Source organism: Schistocerca americana, chromosome 3 (genome assembly GCF_021461395.2).
Source record: "Schistocerca americana isolate TAMUIC-IGC-003095 chromosome 3, iqSchAmer2.1, whole genome shotgun sequence".
In the NCBI taxonomy this organism is placed as follows: Eukaryota; Metazoa; Arthropoda; class Insecta; order Orthoptera; family Acrididae; genus Schistocerca; species Schistocerca americana.
In genome coordinates this window covers 586,967,233-586,990,179 of record NC_060121.1, presented here as the reverse complement: position 1 = coordinate 586,990,179, position 22,947 = coordinate 586,967,233, and the positions used below count along the sequence as shown (strand labels likewise).

The 22,947-nt window shown below is 37.9% G+C and overlaps 2 protein-coding genes across 2 annotated transcripts in view; one reads left to right on the top strand and one right to left on the bottom strand.

Moving 5' to 3' along the window:
• LOC124605593 (WW domain-binding protein 2) overlaps window positions 1-13,226 on the bottom strand; it is a 135,381-nt gene extending 122,155 nt beyond the window's left edge. Inside the window, exon 1 of the mRNA XM_047137381.1 lies at window positions 13,069-13,226. Coding sequence (XP_046993337.1) covers window positions 13,069-13,124 — 56 coding nt within the window. The 5' untranslated portion in view covers window positions 13,125-13,226. The remainder of the gene's footprint in view (window positions 1-13,068) is intronic.
• A 105-nt stretch (window positions 13,227-13,331) lies between these two features.
• The window catches only part of LOC124605592 (equilibrative nucleoside transporter 4), a 201,826-nt gene continuing 192,210 nt past the window's right edge, over window positions 13,332-22,947 (top strand). Inside the window, exons 1-5 of the mRNA XM_047137379.1 lie at window positions 13,332-13,489; window positions 13,599-13,815; window positions 13,928-14,082; window positions 14,166-14,294; window positions 14,441-14,515. Of these exons, the coding sequence (XP_046993335.1) occupies window positions 13,456-13,489; window positions 13,599-13,815; window positions 13,928-14,082; window positions 14,166-14,294; window positions 14,441-14,515 (610 nt within the window). The 5' untranslated portion in view covers window positions 13,332-13,455. The remainder of the gene's footprint in view (window positions 13,490-13,598; window positions 13,816-13,927; window positions 14,083-14,165; window positions 14,295-14,440; window positions 14,516-22,947) is intronic.

The window sequence follows — 22,947 nt, the reverse complement described above, 5'->3', positions numbered from 1 at the left end:
CATTGTTCTTGAGTAATTGGCTACCAAGTTCTGAACTGACAGAAATCTGAAAACGTCTAGACACCTGGGTGGCAAGTACAAGTACTACAAATATTGGGGATTAAGGGATACTGCAGTAGCCATTAATGCATGCTGGCCTGATTTTGCGTTTCTGTATTTACTTTGAGACATTCAAGTATGCCTGGACATACATTCACGGTTTTCCATTATAATTCTGATTTAAGCTTTTGATTCTGTTTGTAATTTGTGTGTGAATGTGAGACAGTGCGGAGGAGGAAGTGGAGGAGGGGGTTCATTTTCACTAATTCATTATATTTATAACTACAGGACATTCAGGAAAATGTTAACTATAGTCTTAAATGTACTTCAGCTCTCTGATTAACTATCAATTCAGATCATTTGACAACAAGAAAGTGTTGAATCTGTTTAGCAGCCCACACCCAATTTCAAATTTTTTATCTATTTGATGTGGTGCCCCTCTTATTTGAATCAGCAATATTTTATGCTAATTGTGTTACAGATGTCATACAGACACTCCAGAGTGAATCAAGGGACAGAAATAGGTAATCTTGTTGTACAGGAGCAATGTAACAAAATGTTAACATACTTTTTTGGAGAGAGTTACTTGATATTTGCTGCAGGTGATAAAGCAACCTCAGAAACTGTAATTTCATAAATCTGCCAATGACTTCATTTTCTAACACGTGTTTTCTTCATTTATGCTCATCATACACACACACACACACACACACACACACACACACACACACACACAGTTTTCCTTGATACAACAAGGTATTTTCTGCATAAGACAAGGTATTATTTTTCTTCTGAAAACTTTTAAATTGCACTCATTGGCTTTTTCATTGTTGAAGCTTCTCACCAGTAAGTAATCATCAAATTAGTATTTTACGCATATTTAGATTAAACCCCTCCTGTCAATTTTATCCTCAAGTAATAAATTTGTGTATCATGCACTATTTAAAGTCTCTCTTCTTTATGTCTGTAATTTTGTTCTGTGTTATACGGGTGAGTTATTTATGTTCCTTGAAGGTGTAACTTTGAACAGAGGAGCTGGATGAGAAAAAGTAAGAAAACAATGGCATGCAGAAAAAATGGTAATGTTGTACTAACATACCACACTAAAGTGCACCAATAAATTACGATGTCAGAGAATAGGTTGTCATGTAAACTGCTGATATATCAACACAAAAGAGGAAGATATTCATGTAAAATAAAATTGGTACAATCAACATCTTGTGACACTGGAGAATGGAAAAATACCAAATAATGCTAACTGACTATGGTAATGATATTGTTCATCATGTCTTTTGCCTGAACAAGATAAATGTATTTTTTTATTACCTATTAATATGTTAGCTAAATTTCTCTTCCTTGCTTTGTGCATGTGTGTGCATGCTACTTTTGTTTTCTTCTCAGTTGAATACTGATTGACTACTATTTCTAGCACATTGGATATTGTATATTTTCTGCAAGTCTTTGTTCAAATTACTACAGCTATGTGGTCCACAGATGAAAACATTTTTATACTCTCATTAGTTATGATGCCCTTTTGATCTGCCTTTTGGAGTCACATGTCATAGATGGTCCATCTCTTGACTGACTTCTTGACTGCACTTTAACACCTAACTGCTGATCCCCTTTTGTACAGCACCATTTCTTAAATCAACCATTTTCTTTGGCAATCCAAACTGTCTTATGCCTTTGTGAGCTTTCCCCAGTTAATGCTGGTCAGTATTTGCTTGTAATTTATTTTCTGCTTTTACTCCTCAATACTTGATTGTTCCTGTAAAAAATATTATTTCCTAGTTTTATTTAATATACTGTGATTCTCCATTCCTTCTAATTCACATTTATTTTTTTCTGTATGTTCTGTTGTCTTCATACTTCTTTATACACCTCCCTCTTCTTCTGGCTTTGTTTTTCTCATTTTTGGCAGTCTTGCTTTTCCTTTCTGTGCCCTCTCATAGCATCCACCGCTTCTTTGATTATCGAATACTTCCTGCCACTGATCTCTTACAACTATATTCTATTCCACTTTTCTCCTTATTACTATTTGATATTTTTTGTTTTATTTTTAGTTTTAATATGTCCCACCTTTGTGGCTACTACTGCTGTCTGGCAATTTGCTGGTTCCCAAAGGCACTGTCTTACGTGGAAAGTATTTATTACAATAACTTTATTTCTTATTGCAAACTGACTCAAAGGTTTCAATTTGTTTTTCAATCATTGCGCCATGATGCAAGGAGGCCTAGTTTTTAAGCTTTCTGTGCACCACCCTCCACCAAATACTGGTGGCCAACAAGTTTTAGTCTTCCTCCAGATGTCTTGTCATTGGGTAGTGCTGAACAATTGTTACTGGTCTCCTGCAGACTGTGGTGTGTGATGAAAAACAGGGAGCACAATCTACAGAGGAGAGGCAGAGATCCTGCCAGAGGGCTGTGAGGTGCATTTCTACTGGTAACCCCACCCAAGGGGGAGTATAAGGAAGTCGACACTACTCTTGCGCAAAGATAATATGATACATTGCATGGTCAGATAATTGTTGAATGGTATATACATTGGAGACCGAGAGTTGGAAATGTCAGAACTAAAGACCACGGAGGTTGAAAATAGTCCGGAAGGCACCGGTCACCACATTAAATGTGTCGTAAAATTTCATAGTCATAGCCGCTGCCAAACCATAAACCTGGCAAGCACAATCCAGTTGGGATGAGACCACGGCCCAGTAAAGATTGAGAAAAAACAGCACAATCTGCACCCCAAGAGGTGTGGCCAAAGAAGCAGAGTGTTAAGCTTTTGCATGAATCTAGACTTTAGGTGACAAATATGGAGCAGCAGAGTCAGCTTTTTATCAAAAAGAAGGCCCAAAGAATGGGACTGTGCAACAACTTCCAAGCACTGGGTACCGAAGAAGAGTTGTCGAGCAGGATGGACCATGGTATGATGGTTGAAATACATGTTGCACATTTTTGCAGGAGATAACTGGGAACCATGGGAAAGTATGTATGTAGAGGCCAGTCGGATTTCACCTTGGAGCTCACACTCAGCCGATGCTACTGAATGGGAGCTGTGCCAAATTCAAAAAACATTGAAACGCAGTACAGGGGTGACCAGTGGCCCCAGGGTCACCAACGCATTGATGGCGATGAAGAGCGTGACACTGAGGAGACAGCCTGGAGGGATGCCATTCCCTTGGACAGCTGACTGAATTACCTACCTGAAAAATCAGTGGGATAAAAATTGGTATCGAGCCTTGAAGGACCTTGTCAGGGAGAGTTAGTAAAATATGGCTGTGCCAAGTGGTGCCATATGCATTACGTAGGTCACAAGAAGAACCGCAATGGCATGCCGGCATTTATAAAAAACCTATCAGACTGCTGTTTCCAAATGGACCACATGGTCAGTTGAGGATCATCCCTCCAGCAAATAACATTGAGAGGGGTACAAATGGTGCCAAGACTTAAGAACCAAAAAGGACCTATGGGAAACCATCCTTTCAAGCAGTTTTCAGAGCACATTGGTAAGGCTAACTGGTTGTTAGCTGCCAAGAGATGTTAGGTCTTTACTTGGATTAAGGCTTGGGATGATGATACCACCTTACCACCGAGAACGGAAGACACCTTCGAGCTAAATGAAAAAATTTAAAAAATAAAAAGTTCAGAATGGTGTAGTAAAAGAACTTTGACAGATAAGTCCAAATGGAGGATTTCTTTGTAATCATAAAGCAACTACCTTTCACATAAAAAAATCCAACAAAATATCTACCACTGTTCCAAAGATACAGCATTTTAAAAATTTTTCCAAAATTCAGATCATCACATCGCAGTGTTATCTTTAGAGGGCTGTACCTCTCAGCAGAAATTTTTTTGGAGAAAACAAAAAAAAATGGACTATGTCAAATAAGTTATCTTATGTAGGTCTATTTCTATTCATGTATTCCCTTCTCGTTACTTAGTTATTCCTTTTACTGCTTTTTAAGTGTTGGAATGTGTTTTGTTGTGACTGATTTTGAGCAACTAGCGATGATCCCACATTTCGCTAATCCAACAAATGAACCAAATATTTTCTAGGATTTAGTCCAAAAGCCTAAGAAAGTTTTGAAGGTTCATAGCCCTTGCCTCGCAAAATTTTGACTGTCAAGTCAAGCTGGTAGCCATAATGTAGAATCTATGATGCATGATAGAGCCAAACAGCAGTCTGATAGTTTGGGCATTGCTGATAGTGATTGGTATCTCGGGCAGACATCGTGTCCAAGACAGAACGCAAGGTGGAAAAAAAGGAGCAGTACATTACAAGTACTAGTTTACACTGACTCCCTTGTTCCTAATTACAATGAAAGGCATGGCGGGACTAGTTCCTTTTCTCCTTTTGTCACAGAAAGTAGTCTCCCAGACTGACAATATTCAAAGGGAGCTCAATGATCAACAAATACCAGTAATACTTGGATTTTACATGACATACAGTTTTCATCACATAAGTTTTCAGGAATGTGTATTTTGCATAAGCATTATCTTTCACTCACCAGTAATCCTACTGGAACATGGTTTGCTAGTGCAGTGTCATACTCCAAAATTGAATCTTTCCTTCAACATGTTTATCACACTGAGCCAAAATAAGTTATCAACCTACAAAAGCAAAGCTGCACAACAACCTGTAGCATTCTGACTGATGCTGGAACACAAGATTTCTATGAGTAATACAATCTGGATGAAAATTTCTACTGCTGCTTATTAAAATGTGTTTCTTTTTTATTCTAACTACCCTGATTCTGTTTCTTGAGAGCAGATGATTTTGCAAAAACAAAAATTAAATAGATATGTATAGTATCCAATATGAAACATATTTGTTCATATTCAAAAACAAATACCGAACCTGTTACCACCCTCCTGCACTGACCCACTATACCATCAAAATGGCAGACAGAAGCCACTCATTGATATTCAGTACCAAAACGTAAGCCGTACCAAGAATTATATTTATTCCCATGAAACCACATTTCTTGGCATTGGCAGATTTGGTTCAAATGGCTTTGAGCACTATGGGACTTAACATCTGAGGTCATCAGTCCCCTAGAACTTAGAACTACTTAAACCTAACTAACCTAAGGACATCACACACATCCATGCCCGAGGCAGGATTCGAACCTGCGACCGTAGCGGTCGTGCGGTTCCAGATTGAAGTGCCTAGAACCGCTCAGCCACACCAGCCAGCATTGCCAGATCTAAACCAAATTCTCGCCTTTCAAATTAATTCTGCAATACCAGTCACTCAGTAATCACAACCAATATCGCAAAAAGATAATATAGAACAAAATAAAATAAATATTGTCAGTATTCTGTTCAGCTTCAGTGTGCACACACATCATTATGTCAAAGCAGATGTCTAAGTTAGTAGCTTTAAGAGGGCACTAAGAACAGTCACCGAAACCTCAAATTATTTAATAAGAATAGATAATCCCATAGTAGTAGTAATTTCCAGACTGCCGCCTGTTTAACAGCTGCATCCAGTGGTTTTATATCCAAGAACTTTCAGCAGAGCAATTCTCTACAGAAATTTACAGAATACCGTGTAATTGTGAAGAAGCATACTACTACTACTACTACTACTAATAATAATAATAATAATAATAACAATAATAATAGAGGAACACCAAGGCAACTGCAGAGAGGAGACACTGCCTTAGTAATTTTAACCCAGAGGAGGAAGGTGTGAAACTAAATGATATTTGTATTAAGTGCTGAAAAAGACGTACCAATCTTCCACCACTGGGTGACAGAAACAGCAAATGACAGCAACCAACAGCTGCCAACTTTGCTAGAGTTTTCAAAAAATGTGATAAGCCTCTGCATGGGATCACATGGAAATGGAATTTTACGTCAGTTAGCAACTAGCCAGAATGTGCACTGGACATTCAAAAAAGTTACAACCTACTTCAAGACACCCTCCACAGAAGAGGCAAAACATTGTGATTCAACAATAAATTCATCTGACTCCAGCATAATACCCCAAAATATTTTTGTAAGTAATTGATTATTTTCACATGATTAAACAGTTGTACACACAAAAGCTAATCGAACTGTGTGTGTGTGTGTGGGGGGGGGGGGGGGGGGGGGGGCGTAACAGGAATTGGCTGCGGTCTGCCAATAGGTGTATGCTCTCTTACCTATGGTCAACACAGTCTAAATTGTTTGTACTCTTGTGGAAATGGACTCAGCAAAATCTTGACAACCAAGTTGCATCAAACCAGGTGACTTGAGGTTGAATGATGAGAATGGTAGCACCAAAGATCTCTGGTCAGAATGCAAATGGGGAATACGTGTGCACGATTGTCCTTGTCTGACTTCAAAACCCATATACTTTTTGCATGTTGACCTCAACAACTGCAGATTTAGAATTAGCCATCACAGAATTATTGATGGCAAATCAATATCCCACCACTCTTCACTTGGTGGAACTGAAAGACTGATCATCTTGAAACATCTAGACAAGCACATGAGGAAGGAAGATTAGCATTTCAAAACACATTGTCATTGTGGTCATTATAGATGGAGCCTAAACTTTGATTGGGTAATGATAGGGAAGGAAACTGGCCATCCCTTTTCAGAGAGATCAAAGTATTCTCTCGAAATGATTAAAGGAAACCACAGAAAATCTAAATATTCACATCTAGATAGGAATTTTAAAGCCAATCCTCTTCAGTGTGTTCCAGTTTGATGGTTAAGTGCAGGCAATGAGTACATTGGCTACTGGTAAGGTAATGGAGTCTGTCTGGAAAATAACTGTCAGATTAAGAAGACGGACTACTGCATACACAAGTTTGTAGTACTGGTTGTCAGATGACTAATGTCACTTCCTGTGCCATCAAAAAACTTGAAGTAAACACATTTATAGAGCAGTAGACTGTGCTACCCTGGCAGATGACATAGTCTACAGCAAATCAGCAGCTCCCACCCATGGGTAGTGTCTTCCTGCAGACACATGTCAATGCCACACAGAAGTTCATCTGCATCTATATACACACTCTACAAGCTAAAGTAGAATCATTCTGCAGTCAGCCACAAACACTGCTTTCCTAAATTTTCTCAGTAGTCTCTTGTGAAAAGAACATCTGCTTCCTTCCAGGGATTCCCATTCGAGTTCCCAAAGCATCTCTATAATACTTGTGTATTGTCTGAAACTACTTTTAGCAAATCTAGCAGCACACCTCTAAATTACTTTAATTTCTTCCTTTCATCTGACCTAGTCAGAATCCCAATAAAGAATGGGTTGCAACTGTGTTCTATATGCAATCTCCTTTACAGATAAGCTACACCTTCCTAGAATTAGCCCAATAAAGAAAAGTCTACCATTCGCCTTCCTTACTACCAACCACTTACTTTATTTATATTGTATTTGGAAGTTATAATGTTTTTCCTCTCATCTGCACCATCTTGCCTTTTTCTACATACAAAACACACTGACATTCATCACACCAAGTACAAATTCTGTTTAAGTCATCATGTATCCTCCAAAGTCAATGACAGTACTTTCCCATTTACTCCAATTCATAAGTAAAGAGTTGCATATTGCCACACACAGTATCTGGTAGAATATTTATGTATACAGAATAAAGAACAAGAGCAGTTTTATTACACTTCCCTGGGACACTCCTGACAACATTCTTGTCTCTGATAACACTTGACATTTGGAACATTGTACTGGATTCCATTCCTTAAGGGGCTCCGGGAAGGTTCAAAATCATGAAATGTTCAATTTTTTACTTTTTTGCATTTTAAAAATCTACATACTTTTCCCTTTCAATTGATATATAATTTATTCAGTTCAGAAGACTACAACCATTTTTAAAATATTTTTGAAATATGTTCTGAATGGGTATGACCCACTGAGGTGCTTTTAAACAGCTGTCAAATGTTTTACTCTGGAATCTACATGCTCATCATGTACATTTTAGTGATGTGAGAGAAAATAAGTGTTTTACAAAATAATAAGTGTTTTACAAAATAATTGTAACAAAATAAGTGTTGTGGCTAACCTGTGACAGTTCGATATATATCGCTTGCTCAATTGTAATGTTTTTCACGTTTACTTACTCGTTCATAATCCTAAAAATATTTGCTGTGGATTCTGTTCATTTAAGTCTGTTTTATTGAAGGATAATCATGGGTAAACAAAGTGACTAGAAATCCTCTGAAGAGTTTTAAGAAAAGGAGAAATGTTGGAAAGCCAAAGGTACGTGTTATTACCGTGAACAATAAAGACGATAACCAAATGTGTGAACCTCACTTGCTGGTACAGTTACCCATTGCAATGAAAGTGAGAAAGAAATTACTTCACAGATGAAGCTTGATCAGTTAGAGAAAAGTGTGAATGTTTTATCGGTGAATCAGATGTGAATGAAATATTTGATATGTCAGTTCTCAACAGAATTTTTGCAAACTATGTAAGATGTGGGGGAAGTGCAGTGAAGTCAGTCTGGAATTCACTATAAAAAATCATCTATGACTTGCCAGTGAAATGGAACTGAAGTGTGGTAAGCACTCATACATCACTACCTTTTTGGAACAGTGTTGCAGCTACTACAAGTGAAGAAAATGATAGCAAAATTTATGAACAAAACATTAGATTTGTTTATGTCTTGCGTACAATTGGTAAGGGTGGTACTGCAGGTGCAGTTTTCTGGGGCATGATGAATCTTCCAAATCCCCGAGCCAAGTTTACAAACTATAATAGATTTACAGGGTCTAAATTAGAAGTCATCTGTATAGAATCTATGAAGAAAGCTGTGGAAGAGGCAGTAATAGAAAACAAAGCTAATAGGGACTTGACTGTAGCATTCGATGGTACTTGGCGTAAATGGGTACACACATCTCTTCATGGTGTAGTATCTGCCACCGGTGTGTGTGTGTGTGTGTGTGTGTGTGTGTGTGTGTGTGTGTGTGTGTGTGTGTGTCCAGGAAAAAATAAAGGTACGCATGAAAATTATTACACAGCTAACTATAGTGGCAATAGTGGAGGAATGGAAGTGGTTGTTGCTGCTAGTATACCTCAACATTCTGTCGTGTGTGTTATGTGAATTACCTTGATGACAGTGATTGTAAAAGTTTCGGTGGTGCTGTGCAGATATTTGAGTGCTTGGACATGTACAGAAACGAATGTGATCAAGACTTCGGCCACAAAGTTTCATACAAAAAAAACAAAAACTCGGTGATGGTAAAGGGTTGGACGGGAAGGGAAGGTTAACTGACAGTGTAACTGACAAAATACAAAACTATTATGGAAAGGCTATTAGGCAAAACACACACGAAATGAAGATGACTGTTTGGGCTATTTTCTTTTTTTTTCATACTTTTTCAACCTATGAAAGTCCCCATCATTACTTGTGTCCCAAAGGAGAAAAGAGTTGATGTGAGTACAACAAGGGACCACTAACTGGTGAAGTGTACAGTCACAAACACAGTTTGCCTTATGCAGTAATGGGGATGGAAAAACCTATTTTCAGAAATGGAAATACGGAAGTGTCCGATCCTGCCCGTCTGCTTTGACCCTGGTGAAGTGTACAGTCACAAACACAGTTTGCCTTATGCAGTAATGGGGATGGAAAAACCTATTTTCAGAAACGGAAATACGGAAGTGTCCGATCCTGCCCGTCTGCTTTGACCCATGACGTCACAAATATGGCGGAAACGACCATAAACCATGATTCCAATATGGCGCATATAAAGTCGGTACGTACACATTATGAGGACGAAAATACATAGAAAAAAACACACACACACACACACACACACACACACACACACACACACACACACACACACACACTTTCTACAAAAAGCCTAATGACATTAACGGGACAAAGGTGGGAAATGGAGTGTTTTTGGGTGGGGGCAAACTAAATATAAACAAATTTAGACACCCAACCCCATAGAAAACCACACAAAACGACAAAAAAAACCGACATCACAAAACTCCCCAAACACCACTAAACACAATATCACGTGGAATCGGACACTTCCCTTGACCTATATAGCTCAACAGCAGCTCTCAATCCCATAAATTAGGATCAAACACTTCCCTTGGCCTATATAGCTCAAAAACATCTCCAGATACAGCCACACATTGGGATTGAACACTTCCCTTTACCTACGCACTGTTAATTTTATCTGTCATATCTATTCCTGAACAAAAACAACAACCGATTAATTTTACTAAAACTACCACACGATGTACAGCGAACAACACTAAATTAACCTTCACACAAAATCGTTAACCCACTGAAACGAATTCCACTACAAACACAGCTGACACTCGAACAATTCTGGATAATGAGCAAAAGCAAACTGAACCCATTACACCACACAAACGAAAACCCTCAGCATAGCACCAGAGGGCACAACAAACCACAATGACATCTACAAACGCATCACACTCACAAACCAAACTCCGCGCCGTCATGACGTCACACATGACAACACCCTTATGTCAAGGGTCAAAGCCGACGCATGGGATCGGACACGACTGTCGACCCTCAGAAACTTAGCTATACAGGAACTGTTGGAAAAGTGTGCTCATGGAAAATCTCAAAGCCCCAATGAAAGCGTAAATAGTGTAAAATGATCAAGAATCACCAAGACTGTGTTTGTTGGAACACAAACACTTCACTTTGGTGTGTATGATGCTATTGCTACTTTCAATGATGGCAATATTGTAAGGTGCACAGTATTTCAAAATATGGTAATGAAGATAGGTTTCAACATGGTACGAACAATGCTTGCTTTAAATGTAAGCGTAGGCTTCCGCGGCCGTTGTCTTCTTCAATAAAATTCTTCAGGGTATCAGACCGCATCGTCATAATTTAAAATGCGCCAACGCTGGCCGAAACGTTGGCGCATTTTAAATTATGACGATGCGGTCTGATACCCTGAAGAATTTTATTGAAGAATGCTTGCTTTATGAAACTTCCTGACAGATTAAAACTGTGTGCTAGACCGAGACTTCAACTCCAGACCTTTGCTTTTCGCGGGCAAGTGCTCTACCATCTGAGCTACCCAAGCACGACTCATGCCCCATCCTCACAGCTTTACTTCCACCAGTACCTCATCTCCTACTTTCGAGTCCCGGTCCGGCACACAGTTTTAATCTACCAGGAAGTTTCATATTAGTGCACACTCCACTGCAGAGTGAAATCTCATTCTGGATGCTTGCTTTAGACAAGGAACATTTTCAGGCTGCTGACAGGGCTGTAAATAGTCTAGAAATACAAGCCAGTGTAAACAGGAGGAGGACAATGAGGAAGCTGGAGGAGGAGTTTGCAGAAAATGAAGATAATCCATCCTTTGGACCTGGAATGCACTAAAAAGGTAATCCACACTGTCACTCTATTCACAAAAGTTTTATTTTTTCAACAAATTACATGTTTTCACAGGATCTACCATAAGAATTAGCTTCCAATTTTCAGGAAATGTTAGACGGTCCCTTCCGTGTAACTTAACACAGCCATTTTCCAAAAACCTGTATATTGTTGTATTTATAAACAGAAAATGGCACAAAAATAGTGAATTTTCATTACAATACAAAAATTAATCTCTAACAACAAAATTAAATTTTTAAAAAATACCTGTGTTAAGTTGTAGCCAATACTCCAACAAATAACCAGCGAAAATTTCAACTTCCTAGCTAAAATATTTTACGACAAAACTTGTAACTTATAAGCACTATTTTAACATTGGAAAGATATGGCTTTCCGGAGCTCCTTATGAAACAAATGCTAAACAGAGTCCAAGCGACACCAAGCAGAGCAGTGAAAGATGTTTTCAATGTATCTGAATGAATAATCTTGTACACTGACCTGACACAAAATCCTAAGAACTTTTTATTTTCCACTGAACTATGTCAACAGGTCGAAGCAATCTACCCATATTCATGTCTATCAATCTGGCACTAAAACATAGGATTAAATAGATCATTGTAGGGCCCTACATATTAAACATACATTAATGAGATAAATTTCGCAGATTATATTATTGTAGAAAAGAATCTGTAAAATCAGTCTTCAGTTAGTGTGATCATATGTCCAATTAAAACGTTGGTTGTGGTGCTGCACAGATCTGAAGTACAGTTCAGGGCTCAGATGGCGAAACCAACTTGTGAATATAAAATAAATGTTCTGAAGTAGTCCTAGTTTGAGATATACGTTCCCTGTGTGTTTAATATGTTACATTATAAACATATAAAAATAGGACATATATACAGAAAAACTGAATTACATAGCAGTAAACACACTTTTATATATATTACTGCATATTAAGAAATGAAGATATCAGGTACATCAACTGCTTACTGTAGTATTTCAGGCTGAAGTGCTTTTCTCGCGCCATGGATGCAGTGAACAACAATTTATAGAATAAATACTTAGTTTTGGATCCTGCCCATGTTACTTAAGTCAGAGTAACGCCCTAGCTGTTGTTTCCCATTATCAAACTACGTTCAAAACATTTGAAAACATTGCACTTCTAGATGTGACGAGAAATTTCGGGAATAGAGAACGACAAATATCATATCACTAATTAATAAAACGGGGAAATTGGCAAATGTTTAAAAGTTAATATAAATGTTTGAGCCCTATCTGAAAGAAGTACGTTGTTTTCAGTATAGTTTATTTTACATTCATAAGAGGGACACGAGTATTATAAATACAGAAGGGGAGGAGGGGGGGGGGGGGCAGAAACCATCAATACAATCTCAGTACCAAGACGACACCAATTATTTGAGTTCAATTTGAACTATTGCGTAATTTTGTAGAACACTTACTCAAATTCGATATCGTTAGTACTGCTCAAATGTTGCTGTTACCGGTCTATAAATTATAGGAAAATATAATGGCCATACAGGATTCAAATATAACGAACAGTTAAAGAAATAAAGCACGGGAACACGGGAGTTCCTAACACAAATATTGACAGGTGATGTCAGAAAATTCGAGACCGATATCACAAATTTGTTCTTATCTTGCTACGAATGAATATTCGTTGAAGCACTACTGACCATTCTCCGGAATGAATTAACACGCCTCCGTTGGCGTGTGCTGTATTTAGCGACATTTCAAAAATTTCTATTTACTCCCAGCCTAAATCCACAATCACAACTTCCTCACTGAGAGTGAGAATGTGTCACTCAAGATCTGTGACTGTGTGCTTCCCGTTAGTGTCTTGTTTGCCATCACATGACTGCGTGACGTAACCTCCGGGAGTTAATACATCGCTGGTTTTAAGCGCAAAAATCAATGCACGTATTTTAACAGACATGCGTAGAAGTAGTTGTGCTGTGGCTTGGGAGTATGAAGGACTATGTGTATATAAATATGAGGTACCCGTTGTATAAATATTGAAACATGACCGTCTTTCGACTGATAAATGCAGGAATGCCTGATGTATGAGTTTATCGGCTCAAAAGGTCTCAAAACGCGGTACGCTCGCCGCTCGAGAGATGCTGTCGGGCTCCATCCTAGCATTTGAATTTGTAAATAAAATGTATAGATAAAAACAGCCGCTATTGACATTGACACCTTTCGACAGTTGGAGAAATTTTGGCAAAATTGGAGACTGAGGCAATTCGAACAACAATGGACGAAAATTTAAGCAGAGGATACATACAGTTAGGGAAAGCCCGAACAGCAAATGACTTCAGATTTACAAATGGTTTCAGCCATCTCTCGCCGCCAATAGATAAATGTAATTGCATATATTTTGCGCTTGTATTGGCTGGTGTCGGATTTCTTCTTCCGTATAACAGGCAAGCTTCTATGTGTTTCTGTGACGCAGAGAGTGTCAACAGGAGTGACACTATCTGCTACATATGGAACTGCACAAACTATAGCTTCAGTAATGAAATTTCTTTCTTACAGCTTCATTATTGCCGTGGATTATTTTCAAGCTCGTTATCCTGGGACTACCATTGTGTTTGACATGTCATTAGTTTACATTGTGATGGCATTTTTTGCCGTGCTTGCAAATAATGTTTTAGTTGAAACATTGTCCTTGGACACCCGGATCACATTTGGTAAATAGAAAAGTTCAGTATTCATACCATCCCATTAGAAAAAAAAGAGAATTACCACATACAAATTACTTTTTATGTTGCAGGTTATCTGGTATCATTCATAACATTATTTTTTGTAGCGGTATGTGAAATATGGTGGGAAGCATTTGGAGCATCTACTTCATATACTATAAATCTAGTAGCTGTTGCTGTTGTTGCTCTTGGCTGCACAGGTAGGCGCCAATTTCAGTATTCAGCATCTGTTGAGAGAATATTTCCCTGACGAAAACAGAGCGATGCTGAATGGAAATAGTAGATTGTATGTTGATTTATAATGTAATGGACTTAACCATTTAATTTTCAAAATGTTTCCTTTCAGTACAACAGTCAAGCTTTTATGGGTATACTAGTATGCTTCCAAGCAGGTATACACAAGCTGTAATGGCTGGAGAAAGTAAGTTTTCCTTTCTCATTCTCCTAGTTCTAAGGCATTTTCAGTGGCATAAAAATAAATAAATAAAATAAACCTTTCACTTCCATCTCGAAAAGTCAGTTATTTAATGAGAAATAAATCCCTTTTGCCAGGTGAATGTATATGGTGTTTAATCTTGAGATACAGCAGTGTATTTGTGACTTAGCATCATCTTTTACACAAGCTATGTTATCGTACCAGAAGGTTGATGTGCTTTCTCAGTCTCTTTTGTCATTCATCCATCATGTTCTGTAGGTCATGTCATGAAGGAGAATGTTTAGAGATGTAGAAGTGAACAAGGCACGTTTAAACAGAGAAGCAGCTAACACAAGCTTATTCTGTTTGTGCTATTAAGAATGAATTGGTACTATATTCTGTTTCTGTTTAGAGGGCTAAATGTATTTAATAAAATTATACAAAAAATATTACTTTGAAATAAGCTATTTCCATAGCTATGCATATATCAGTATGTTGAATATTTGTATCAGTTTACCTACTGATACCAGGTGCCGGCTTTGTAACATGACATAAAAAGATGTTATTAACTTCGTAAGTGTATAAATAGAAAGAGGACAGAATACTGACATTTTTTTCATATATTATTTTTTGTAATTTAGGTTTGGTGGCCAACACAGGTGTGGCATGCCCTGAGGTCTACATTAGATTGGAAGGTGACAGGGTGTGAAATGGCAAAGACTTCAATTAATCTGACTATTTCATGTTTCCCTGAGTCTTCCTGCTGTTTCAGAATTTATTTAATGCCACTAAACAAAGTGCTGCAGCAATTATTCAAATTTGCCATTACTGAACTACTTGAAACCTCATATGATTTGATTTTTTAAATGTTTGGTCTGTTGATTACATATTTTACAAGTAGTGTACTAGTAATGAAGGACATATGATCACATATATACGGTATACTATTTTACTTATTTTCTAAAAACAATTGGTTGCTTATAACATTAAAACCTGCAGTTTACTGGCCTATGTTTAAGTGGATGGTTAAGATAGTGAAATAAATTAAGGTAGATATTTTAATTGGGGTGATATAAGTAAATAAATTTACCTTTTACAAATTAAAATGCAATTTATCATCATAACTTGAGCTGAAATACAAAATTTTGTTTTCATGACATAAGGAACGCATTTTACTTTTAAGGCTATGTTTTAGCTAAGTGATTTCCTCTACCATTGCGCTAAAGAATGCCTTATAACTCTATGAATTCCTTCATTTTATAGAAAGGTTCTTCTATGAGGCAAGTTTTTAATTTTCTTTTGGGTCATTCCATGTCAAGTGTCCCAGTTTAGAAGATGATCCCAGCTCTACCATCTTCAATTTTGATGAAATTTGTACAGGATGTACCTCAGGGCCCTACATGAGCTTATGCAACGTTTCAGGCTCACCTGTAACTTGGTTGAGGTGCTAGAGCCATTTTCGTGAAGACCACTTTTACAGAGACTGAGAAGTCATGAAGAAATCGTCAAGTTTGGCATTACACTGTTCCTAATGTAAAAGAGATAGACTCTTGCTTCTGGGTATTGTGGTACAGCTTTGTGTGCTCTACACACATACTGGTATGTTGTACACTATCAATTTTATTCTTATAGACATCAACATCTTCATCTTCGTTTGGGTCTGCAGAAATAATTAATCACATCATAGCCTCTTATTATTAGATTAGCACTTCTAATTTTTTGTTATCTAGCTATTGAATATTTTGGTGCAAGGCTTTAGTTATAGTTTCCTTTTGATGCCTCTGGAGTTGTTGAATCTGTTGTAGCTACAGACTGACATGTGACCAAATTGTATTCACTATTATTTATCTTGTCTTTCTTCTCTTTTATTGGCTGTGGAATAAAGGACAGAATACTGAGGTGAGGGCCAAGGAGGCTAATAACAGAAATGAAGAAATAGGTTCTTGGCTCTTGGCAAGATTAATGTAGTTTATTAAACAAATTGTTCCAGACACTATGTTTACAGGTTCTTGGTGAAACCTTGTCCAGTTAATGGCTGATGCAAGCCAAATACTACTACACACAGTCATGTCACCAACAAATTTAAAATTCACAGACATTACATTGGCAGTCAGTGTTTCTCGGTGGCCACTGAAGGCAGGGCCTACTTTTGCAAACTGTACCTTCTGTGTCTGGTTTGAGAGAGATACTTGGACATGCAATGAATGGCCAGTAGGCTGTATTGGTTCGATTTATTTTGCAACATTATTAGATGATATTAAATGGACCACCTTCTTAGTTAACCTTTGTATGTCTGATTTCTAAAATACTGACAATATTCTCAGAATGGCAATACCTTGATTAAGAAAGTTGGGTACAATTATGATGACTTAATGTAATAATTTTTATTGCAACTGAAGACGTGGCTGTAAGCCATGAAACTGGTAGTGTGGTCAATTAAGATCAAGTTTTTCAGCTGGTATTTTCATTCATCGATAATGGTATCAAATTCAGTTGATCAGCTGGTCAAGAAACTTAGCTGAAGGTGCTTGCACTAGGAGCCATTTTTCACTTTGTTAACGGAGAAATAATGCTGTTGTCATATTTTGCATATTTCCATTCTACTCTCTCCTACATTGTAATCACATGGAAAAATACTGCAGGAGCTGAAAAAAAAAATCTTCAAACCTCACAAACAACCTGTGAGATTAATATATGGGGTCTCTGACATTGTAGGCTCTCCCGGTGTAACAAGTCTTGAAAGTCTCTTTGGGTTTGCTGCCGGATCCTAAAATCAATTCGATTCGATATCTCGGCGATCCAACTGGTCACCATCTTCAGGAAAATGCTGTGTCTGCTGATGAGTCTCACTGAGAACTCCAGTTCTCAGCAGGACTCATCAGTAGACACAGCATTCTCCTGTAGCTCGCACTATTCGTCCACGAGACTCAGAGGGCCATAGACACGGGTTCCCAGGTAGATGCCGTGTTTCTTGACTTCCGCAAGGCATTCGATACAGTTCCCCACAATTGTTTAATGAACAAAGTAAGAGCATATGGACTATCAGACCAATTGTGTGATTGGATTGAAGAGTTCCTAGATAGCAGAACGTAGCATGTCATTCTCAATGGAGAGAAGTCTTCCAAAGTAAGAGTGATTTCAGGTGTGCCACAGGGGAGTGTCGTTGGACCGTTGCTATTCACAATATACATAAATGACCTTGTGGATGACATCGGAAGTTCGCTGAGGCTTTTTGCGGATGGTGCTGTGGTATATCGAGAGGTTGTAACAGTGGAAAATCGTACTGAAATGCAGGAGGATCTGCAGTGAATTGACACATGGTGCAGGGAATGGAAATTGAATCTCAATGTAGACAAGTGTAATGTGCTGCAAATACATAGAAAGAAAGATCCCTTATCATTTAGCTACAATATAGCAGGTCAGCAACTGGAAGCAATTAATTCCATAAATTATCTGGGCGTACGCATTAGGAGTGATTTAAAATGGAATGATCATATAAAGTTGATCGTCGGTAAAGCAGATGCCAGACTGAGATTCATTGGAAGAATCCTAAGGAAATGCAATCCGAAAACAAAGGAAGTAGGTTACAGTACACTTGTTCGCCCACTGATTGAATACCGCTCAGCAGTGTGGGATCCGTACCAGATAGGATTGATAGAAGAGATAGAGAAGATCCAACGGAGAGCCGCGCGCTTCATTACTGGATCATTTAGTAATCACGAAAGCGTTACGGAGTTGATAGATAAACTCCAGTGGAAGACTGCAGGAGAGATGCTCAGTAGCTTGGTATGGGGTTTTGTTGAAGTTTCGAGAACATACCTTCACCGAGGAGTCAATCAGTATATTGCTCCCTCCTACATATATCTTGCGAAGAGACAATGAGGATAAAACCAGAGAGATTAGAGCCCACACAGAGGCATACTGGCAATCCTTCTTTCCACGAACAATACGAGACTGGAATAGAAGGGAGAACCGATAGATACTCAAGGTACCCTCTGCCACACACCGTCAGGTGGCTTGCGGAGTATGGATGTAGATGTAGAGATGGCGACCAGTTGGATCGCCGAGATACTGAATCGAGTCGATTTTAGGATCTGGCAGCAAACCTGAAGAGACTTTCAAGAATATGGGGTCTCTCTCTGAACATCATGAAGGGATCTCTTCAAGTCTCTCTGAATATTTATTTTCGTAGGTCAATATACATACTCACTGACAATGTTTATAGCTGACAACACGGAATTATTTCAAAAAAATTCTGATGTTCACAAGCACAACACAACACTGATGAAAAATTTCCTCTATGACTCTGTTACTCTCATGAAAGTACACAGCAGAGATTATGAGTAATGTATGAAAGTATACAATAAGCTTCTTCTCAACGTAAGAAAGGAAATTAATAATGTACAGGTTTTCAAAAGGGACATTCCATGTAAAGTGTCCTCAGGCTCCCAGCTCGACGATCTTCAATTTTGATGAAATTTGTACAGGATGTACCTGAGGGCCCTACATTAACTTATGCAAAGTTTCAGGCTCACTTGTAACTTGGTTGAGGTGCTAGAGTCATTTTCGTGACCACCACTTTGGCAGAGACCGAAAAGTCGAGAAGAAATCGTCAAGTTTGACATTACACTGTCCCTAATGTAAAAGAGCTAGACTCTTTCTTCTTGGTATTGTGGTACAAAGTTGTGTGCTCTACACACAAATGTTGCAAATAGAGTTCAGAAAGCAATACATTTGGCATAAACTCATTTCAAAGTGGGCAGCAAATCATGTCGCGAGAAATTTGCCCCATAGTTTAACGATGGATAAGTAGTGGGGAAAGTGTGCTATGGACGTGGTCTTTTGCCAAACTACTGTCTGTCTGGGTGTTTAGTATATCACAAATTTTGGCCTGGCTTGTGTGTTTAATTACTGTGCTACCATCCTGTAAATTTGCTAAAAAACATGACTGTATCAAAATATACCTGTGTTCAAAGTCATGTATCTCAAAATTGACACCTACCACATTACATTCATTAACACCATTCAACAGAGCACATTTCATTCTATTAAAAAAACTTATTTTCATTTTGTCTCTTTGGGTAAGGTGCAAAACTGTTGCCTAAAATTTGGAATTTTGTTGATTATGTCTTCATTGTTTCAGTATTCATTCTGCTGTTTATTCGGTGATTTTAAACCTGTTTGTGAAGGGTTCATTGCTAAATTTAACCATTTAACTGTACTAGAGACTGCTACATAATTTTTGGGGAGCTGAATGCTGGAGTTCTCAGCGGGACTCATCAGCACACACAGCATTCTCCTGAAGATGGCGACCAGTTGGATCGCCGAGATATCAAATCGAATTGATTTTAGGATCCAGCAGCAAACCCGAAGAGACTTTCAAGACTTCTTACGCCGGGAGAGCCTACAGTGTCAAAGTTCCCATATGTTAATCTCACAGGTTGTTTCTCAGGTTTGAAGTTTTTTTTTTTTTTTTTTTTTTTTTTTTTTTTTTTTTTTTTTTCCCCAGCTCCTGTAGCATTTTTCCATGTGATTACAATGTAGGAGAGAGTAGAATGGAAATATGCAAAATATGACAACAGCATTATTTCTCCGTTAACAAAGTGAAAAATGGCTCCTAGTGCAAGCACCTTCAGCTAAGTTTCTTGACCAGCTGATCAACTGAATTTGATACCATTATTGATGAATGAAAATACCAGCTGAAAAACTTGATCTTAATTGACCACACTACCAGTTTCATGGCTTACAGCCACGTCTTCAGCTGCAATAAAAATTATTACATTAAGTCATCATAATTGTACCCAACTTTCTTAATCAAGGTATTGCCATTCTGAGAATATTGTCAGTATTTTAGAAATCAGACATACAAAGGTTAACTAAGACGGTGGTCCATTTAATATCATCTAATAATGTTGCCAAATAAATCGAACCAATACAGCCTACTGGCCATTCATTGCATGTCCAAGTATCTCTCTCAAACCAGACACAGAAGGTACAGTTTGCAAAAGTAGGCCCTGCCTTCAGTGGCCACCGAGAAACACTGACTGCCAATGTAATGTCTGTGAATTTTAAATTTGTTGGTGACATGACTGTGTGTAGTAGTATTTGGCTTGCATCAGCCATTAACTGGACAAGGTTTCACCAAGAACCTGTAGACATAGAGTCTGGAACAATTTGTTTAATAAACTACATTAATCTTGCCAAGAGCCAAGAACCTATTTCTTCATTTCTGTTATTAGCCTCCTTGGCCCTCACCTCAGTATTCTGTCCTTTATTCCACAGCCAATAAAAGAGAAGAAAGACAAAATAAATAATAACGAATACAATTTCGTCACATGTCAATCTGTAGATACAACAGATTCAACAACTCCAAAGGCATCGAAAGGAAACTACAATTAAAGCCTTGCACCAAAATATTCAATACCTAGACAACAAAAATCTAGAAGTGCTAATCTAATAATAAGAGGCTTTAATGTGATTAATTATTTCTGTAGACCCAAATGAAGACGAAGATGTTGCTGTCTATAAGAAGAAAATTGATAGTGTACAAGATACCAGTTACTGCAACCTTTAGCATGCATTAAAAAAGATTAAGGAATTACTGGAATGTGAGTAAAGAACCAAGAATTTTCTGTCTATACAGGTCTCCAGATGATAATATTACATTTCTGAAAAACCTTGTAAAATTGTTACGGAAGTCTAACATGAATGGTGGTGTAATATGTGGAGACTACAACATAGAAATGGGTAGTAAAGAATTAAAACCAAAACAAGAATTAAAAGAAACATTATTACAATATAATATTAAAATAATAACAAATGTTCCTACAAGAATGGCAGATCAGTCAAGCCATCATTCATAACATTATCACTAATATAGGAAATAGTGAATGTGAAGCAGAAGTTCTGCAAACAGCAATCTCTGATCATGAGAGTTAATGTTATGTATCTACAAAAATAGCAGCTCAAAAACAGAAATAAAGTAAGAGAAGAGCAAAGTCAGGATTATAGATCTACAGTACATGAAACTTTTAAAATAACATTGAGGAAAGAAGATTGGATTGAAACAATACAAGCCCAAAGCACGTATGAGAAGTATGGTGCATTTCTTAACACACTAATGCAGTCTTCCACAGAATGATGTGTCAGGTAAAGAAAGTTACAGCAGGAAGTGGATCAACAAAGAAATAAAAGAAATGTGCATTTCGTGGAACTGTTTCAACGTCACGATTGGCCTCATCCTAATACAGCCGTCAGGCGGAATAACATGAGACTTGGGGGGTGCACTGATGACAGAAGGCACGAGTCACATTTCAGTGGTGTCGGTGGAGTCTATCAGCAGGATGGGTTTCACTAGACATGGCCTACACCTCAACAGATATGGAAAGAGGAGGTTGGCAAAGCTTATAGGTGACAGCATAGATGGCGGTGGTGGGATCACTCATGGGAAAATTCCGGTAGTTGTGGGTATTAGAGCTGTACCTTTTTTAGATTGAAGTCATCTGATAGGTATTCCTGTTTAAGGGAAGTCTCTCTAACAAAGAAACCACTTTCGACAAAGCTTATGTATCCGATTAATGAGGGAATTAGTATATTTCATCAAAATATATGAGGTATTAGAGATAAAGTTAGTGAACTGCTTATAGATGTTGACTCTGAAATTATTGGTATATCTGAACACTTCTTAGATAAGGAGATAATTCAGAGGCTTCCTTTACCAGGATACAGGTTGGCTGGCAGCTTTTCTAGGAGCTCTTTGCGGTGTGGGGGAGTAGCCATGTATGTGAAAAATGGCATCCCATTTGAGTCAGTTGATGTTTCAAAGTACTGCACTGAAAAGGTGTTTGAATGTTGTGTGCAGGTGTGGTTAAATTTAGTGGAGCTAAACTTCTTACTGTTGTTATTTATAGATCCCCAGACTCCGATTTCACAATATTTTTGCTAAAGCTAGAGGAAGTTCTTGGTTCACTTTATAGGAAATACAAAAAGTTAGTTATATGTGGTGACTTCAATATTAATTGTATAAGTGATTGTGCAAGGAAAAGGATGCTGGTAGACTTCCTTAATTCATATAATCTTATGCAAACCGTATTCTTTCCAACGAGAGTGCAAGGGAACAGTAGAACAACCACAGACAACATTTTTGTTCATTCCTCATTACTTAGAAGGGCATTCTGTTAGCAAAAAGGTGAATGGCTTTTCAGATCATGATGCACAAATTTTAACTCTAAAAGATTTTTGTGCTGCAACACATGTTAAATATAGTTATCAACTTTTTAGGAAAGCTGATCCAGTTGCTGTAGAGACCTTTGTAAACCTTATCAAGGAACAAGAGTGGCAAGATGTTTATAGTGCTGATACAGTAGACGATAAATATAATGCTTTCCTCAAAACTTTTCTTGTGCTCTTTGAAAGTTGCTTTCCGTTAGAACGTTCAA